Source organism: Cystoisospora suis, assembly GCF_002600585.1.
Source record: "Cystoisospora suis strain Wien I chromosome Unknown contig_4154, whole genome shotgun sequence".
Lineage (NCBI taxonomy): Eukaryota > Apicomplexa > Conoidasida > Eucoccidiorida > Sarcocystidae > Cystoisospora > Cystoisospora suis.
In genome coordinates, this window is record NW_027156946.1 from 1 (window position 1) to 5,915 (window position 5,915).

General features: G+C 55.2%; 2 protein-coding genes across 2 annotated transcripts; both read left to right on the top strand.

Annotated features, from left to right (window-relative positions):
* Positions 1-1,635: 1,635 nt before the first annotated feature.
* Positions 1,636-1,997, top strand: CSUI_007739 (uncharacterized protein). The gene has a single exon (XM_068067883.1). It carries the CDS (start codon positions 1,673-1,675, stop codon positions 1,859-1,861), a length of 189 nt encoding a protein of 62 aa, XP_067920140.1. The 5' UTR covers positions 1,636-1,672; the 3' UTR covers positions 1,862-1,997.
* Positions 1,998-2,149: 152 nt separating this feature from the next.
* CSUI_007740 (ydr279p family (rnase h2 complex component) protein) lies at positions 2,150-5,214 on the top strand (the record flags this gene model as incomplete). Its single annotated transcript, XM_068067884.1, has 2 exons — positions 2,150-2,306; positions 3,509-5,214. 2 exons carry the CDS (start codon positions 2,150-2,152, stop codon positions 5,212-5,214), a joined length of 1,863 nt encoding a protein of 620 aa, XP_067920141.1.
* Between the last annotated feature and the right edge of the window lie 701 nt (positions 5,215-5,915).

Here is a 5,915-nt window from a genome sequence, read left to right on the forward strand (position 1 = left end):
ACCCTACGGACCTACGTTCTAATGTTGTCCGGGAGATAGGGAAAGCTTTTCTTTTGTGGGTTTTAGTTCCTCGTTCTTTTTTTATTTTCTTTGTAATTAGGGTCGCGGAAGAAAGTCGTCTCTCCCTGTTTTGGGGAGCGGCACTTTTTCCTCAGTCAACCTCCCAAGGGAGTCAACTTTATCGCTCGTCGCCCGACAGCATTATTGCACAGTCGCTAACGCATGAACTATTGGGTGACCTACTCCATGAAACGGTCGTGGTGTACTTAGACAATAATCAAGGGGTTCTACGGCCTTGCTTCACACTACAGAATGTCCGCGCCTCATTTTGGCTCTATTGCACTGCCGCTTACTCGTCTCTTACGCAAGCGTGCTTCACTCAAGTGTGGGGGACGATGACCCGAGGGCGGTAGACATACTGAGAGAAGGGCTCGGCAGTCCTCCAGTGCCCGCCCTTACCGACTTCGAAAATGTTCACATCGTATACTGGTGCGTCGGACTGTGCACTGGGAACGGTGTTAGCTCAAGTGCAAGACCGGCGCGAAAGGCCAGTTGCTTTCTTATCACGCTTCCCCACTAGCCACGAGCGCAACTATCCGATGCGCGGCAAAGAGTTATTTGGGCTGTGAAACAATTACATTCTTATCTCAGATTGACACCGTTTCTTCTCAGGACAGATCATCATTCGTCGACGTTCCTGAAGCGAACTAAGTTTCTGGAGGATAACGTGCGTGTGTCGCGGTGCTTTCGTCACGTGCAGTGTCACAAATTCGAAGTGCAGTATGTGCCGGGAATCAGGAAAAGAGTAGCGAACGCACTATCGCCGATATCGCAGGGCTAGCCAAACAAGGAAAAAGCAGCGGAGATCCTGGCTATACAGCACATGGTACCCGATCCTTTAATTCGTGACGAGATCGTGAATTCATACGAGAGAGACGCATACAGCAAATCCACACACTGCCTGCTAGACTAATTAACAGTGTCAGGGTTAAGAATTGCTCACTGCACGAGGGCCTTATCATATCCAAAAGTGGTGGTGTCGTGCGGGTGTACGTACCAGCAATCGCAAGATCTCGGATCTTGCATTTATTTCACGACTCCTTAGCCGCAGGCCACCCGAGAGCCAAGAAGACCCTGGAAACTATTCGCAAAAAACATATGTCGCACAAAATGGAGAAGGATGTGCATGGACACGTAACAACCTGTATGAAGTGTCAACAGAACTAGCCTAGGTGCAGTAAGCCACCGGGCCTATTGCAGCCGTTAAGTATCCCGGACAGACCATGGCAGCGCATTTCCGTACTTTTTACCATTGGACTACTGGAGACGATGCGGAAGCCTGCGATTCCATCTGTGTTGTTGTCCAGATGTTGTTCAAAATGGCTCATTTCTGCCCGCTGCATTAATACGGCAGAACAATTCGCTGAGTTGTTTATACATCGTGTGTGGTGCTTGCATGGGTTTCCGGAGTCAATCGTGTCTGATAGGGGCCCCAGATTCATAAGTGTGTTCTGGGAGTGGTTTTGTGCGCCGGTGGGCATCCAGCTGCTACTCTCAACGGGCCGCTCGTCCTCAATCGGACGGACAGACGGAGAGAACAGTTCGTACCTTAACGCAAATATGTTGCGGGGACGCGGGGGATGAAAATGATAAGTGGGCTGCCTTCCTTCATATGGAAAAAGTTCGAGTACAACAACGCTGTGCTCCAGTCGACGCAGGCAAGCCCTTTCTCTTGGCGTACATCCAGCCCCCCGAGAACTTTCCCGAACTACCGCGTGGTCAACCCTGTGCTCCCGACGACAGACCAGAGGAGGCCGCTACACGACTGGAGTCGGCAAAAGCCAATCTGACGAAGGCTTAAGCGGCGCACAAGAGGAATTAAGACCGCGCGCGCACACCAGCATGAAGTACTAAAAGCCGGCGGCCTAGTTCTCGTGTCCTCTCGCCTGCTACGTTCGCCCGGGGTAAGGGGAAGCTGGGGCGGCGCTGAATAGGGCCGCTCACTATACTGACGCGTGTAACCGATCTCGCGTGCGTTGTCGATCTTCCACCGGGGATGCGCCTGCACCGCACAGTAGATATTGGATTTTTGGAGAAGTGTAAAGTGTCAGCTCGCTACCCTCGTGTGCGGTCGCCTAGCGAACACGGCATGGCGAGCTACGACCCCAGGACGCGATCGCCAAGGAGCCGTCGTGAGCGTCGAGGAGGGCAGCTCTCCGCGGTTGAGGCCATCCTAGCATCGCGCCAGCAGACAAAACGGGACGGGACAGTGCGCCCAGTCCTTAGTAGAACGGCACGACAACAAGGTAGGAGAAATGTGGGATAATTTCTAGAGGCTATCCGAAATCCTTACCAGCGAGAATCCACATCTCCTATAACATGCCCGTGCGGTCGAGGACGTAGCAGCTCAAGGGGCGGCGGTTGTGTAGCGCCGGCGATGCGCCCCGCGCGCGCGGTTTAGAGCCTGTGTCATATGGCGTACCAGCCTGATAAGGCTCCGGTGTATTTGCGGGCAGTGGGCCTGGGAGTGTGTCCCGATCTGTAGAAGAGTGCGCGAACCGCCCGGGCAACTGGCCTGTGGGATTGGGACAGAACTCTGTTTTGTTACGTTTTGGCCCAGCCGTTACAGAGGCTGCCACGTACCGACGCCTGCTGCAAGATCTTAAGAAGCTGATCGCCACTCCACACAAGAACGCAGGAGATGCAACACAATCATGGGCGGAGGCACTGGAAGCTGGCTCGGCTGTCGCTCACCGCACGGCACACACTGGGCAGAGACACAGAACGAGATGCGGAAGCAGGGTCACATCGCGGGGTGGAACAGGAGTGCCTTGGGAAGGGGAGAGCCCACACTTATCCGTGGCAACGGATAACCATATCATGAGTTTCGTATTTTGCCTGCTGTGAGTTGCTGTTGCGTCAGGGGTCACTGGGAAGCTTCTTCATTCGTCCTCGCCTCCTCTCTGCTTTTGGTGCACACCGCGGTAAGGACGGCCGCTCTTGCGTCCGTGGTTTTTCATCGGCTGCTATCGGCCGCGGCAAAGCAGAACGTTTGAGTCACTGACGTCTCGGTTGCGAGCTGCCGTGCGAGGGCCCCTTTCGGTCTTTTCTACACCCAGTAGTGAAAGCAACTGCATATACAAGCCAAGATATGCAGCCACCCACCTGGCTACTAGGGACAGTCGCAGATGACAAGTTGTCCACCAGACGCGAGGTCCACATCTCGGCCGGTGGGATCCGCTCCGCTGCGCGCATGCACCGTTCTTCTGGGGTAGCATACACGTTCTTTACCTTCTGTTTGGAACAGTGTTCTTGTTGGTTGGACGTGGGCAACGCGCCTGCCTTCCTGTTTGACGCTCGTTCTGTGAAACGGCCCGCGCCAGACCAGGGCATATAGGCTGCCTTTTCGGACACAGTCTGGGTCTGGAGAGTATCAAGTCCCTCTCAAGAAATGAACTCCGCAGCTGGATTCGAGTGTCTCGTGCCGTTGCCCCCATGGTAATGTCAGGTGCGCTCCGGTTGTTACCGGGGCTAGTTCCAAGAGTCCTGCTCATCTCCGACCCCCCATGTTTGCCATGTCACGTGTCGGCGAAACGTGTGTCGGTCCCGGTTCCTGGTGGCCCCGCCGCGGACCACACTGGCGCTACAGGTGACTTTTGTCCAGAAGCGCCGACTGGTCGGTTGTTGGAAATCAAACTACCCCATCCCTCCCAACCGAGCGTCGCAGTCGCGTTCTTGTCTTCCGACTCAAACCTTTTCGAGGTTCATCACTTCTCGCGGGAGATGGGTACAACATCGGCTCTCCTCCGCAACCCCGAATACATCCTCGCTGACGGGTCTGTCATCTCGGCGGTTCCTTTTGATCCGCTTTTCGTGATGCTGTCGCTGCTGCACTGCCATGCGTCGGAATCTTTTGTCCGTCTCTCTGACGTGTTGAGCCAGCCTCGTTACTCTCCGGAAGTCCGCCGCAATCTTGCGTGGCTGGCCTCTCTGCCCCAAGTATCCCGCCGCATTCCTCTGATTGCTGATTGGGTGAGTGTACACAAAGGGCAAGGCAGCATCCCGAGTTGCGTGCAGCTGGGTGACTTCTGTCGTCTTAGCCTGGACAAAGTCATCGTTTTTCTACAGCGGAAACTGAACAAAATCGTGGAAACGATTGCCTCCCATAGGCTCCCTTTTAGGGAGTGCGTGACAAACTCTGGGGCAAGGCAGCTATCGCCGCGTTCTGGCCAGGCCTCTCGCCTAGCGAGGGGCCTGGGTCTGCTACACGAGAAAAGGACAGAACACCCTCACGCTTCTCAAAATACGCTCGCTCGTTGCGAAGTCGACATGTCTGCCGCGGGGCAACTCGCAGAGGAAATTCTGGGCGGTTACGTTCCGAGACCTCTTTTGGCCAGGCTTAAGCAGGGTGCGGCCCCGCCAGTTAAGGAGCAGCCTCCTACGAAGAGCGACTTCGGCGACATCTCAGTCTCGAGTGGGCCTGGAGCAGCGCTTCCTAGCAGCGCTGTTCGCTCCGGAGAAGCCCGGCAAAATACACCCGCGGGCGAAGCAGAGAGAGCGGAGCTCTCCATACACGGGGCAACTGAGCTTCCTACCCATGGAACGTCTTCTCGTAGCTGCGGTGCGTACGCGGTAGGAGATGGAGTGGACAAACAGTGTGTGGAAAAGGACAGGACACGACCGCTCCCAGACATGGGAGAAACAGAGGTAGTAGGCCAGGCAAACGCCGAGAGTGCTGCTTTGGCAGCGGCCGAGCTCGCTTTGCCTAGCGACGGAAATCGTGCGCTATTCCCTTCAATCGCTCCATCGTCTTTGCAGATCGCTTCAGAGAAGGAGGAAGCGACGGGACCCTGCCGCAAGCGGCTCAAGATAGCCAAGTCAATGGGAAGATCGCACGCTCACGAACAGCGCGACTCCGACTACGAAAACTTCGACACGAACTCTCCGGTTGGTGCCGCGACTCCGCCCGAGGCCCGTCCTACAAAGGCGCTTACGGAATGTGTCGGAAGAGGAGAAGCGTCCGGTGCAATGCAGAAAACTCTCCCCGGTGGAGTGCGGACATGTGTGCCACGTGCCTCGGCACCTGTTTTGGGAGCGGGAGGGATTACCGTGCCGCTGCGTCTGAAGAACACAGACTCGGCGACAAGCTCGGCGAAACAGCGACGTCCCAAGCTCACGCAAGCTGCAATCAGCTCGTTCTTCAAGAAGTCGTGACCTTTTCTGCTGCATTCCCAAGTACGGGTCTACACATTGCTCTTCGGAGTATTGAACAAGGTTTGCCACAGCTTTAGCGCTCACAGGCGTTTAAGTCGGGCCAAGGAAAGGGCAGTGTCCTTATAGGGTTCCTGGAACTGCTTCTACAACGTCATTCACGAAAACCAGGGAGCACGGTGCCCGGTAGCATGTAGGTTGCAGTAGGCTCCCTGACAGCGCTTTTCAAAGAAACGTTTTTCTCTCGCCTTCGGTCTTTTTGGTCGCTCTCAAATCAAATTCGCTCGGCTGCCTGCCCAAGTATGAGGACGTCCGGAGGGCGTTTGAGCGGCCACTTTGGAAAACTGACTGTACGATGTTCACAATGAAGCGACTTCCAGAGCTACAGACGTCCTGCAATCGCCGCGCACGATACGAGCTTGGCGTCTCTTCTTACATTTAATGAAGCTTGTCCGGTAGTACTCAGGTGAGTTTGCCGTACTCGCAGTTGTGTTGCGTGCTGCACAGGCAACGAGGCCTCAGCCGCTGCCCAGGAGAGAGTAGACACTTCTCTTGGAAGACAATCGTGTGTACCCCCGCACTTTCCAGCTTTGGGGTTTCAGAGTATCGTACAGCCGTTCTTCGGGACTGTATTCAGCGGTGATGCCGCTTCATAAAGAGCTACTGCTAACCTTTGCGCGTTTAGCAGTAGCTCTTTATGAAGC

Excerpts from the sequence above, each read along its gene's own strand:
- CSUI_007739 (XM_068067883.1), top strand. The coding sequence starts at position 1,673 with ATGGAAAAAGTTCGAGTACAACAACGCTGTGCTCCAGTCGACGCAGGC.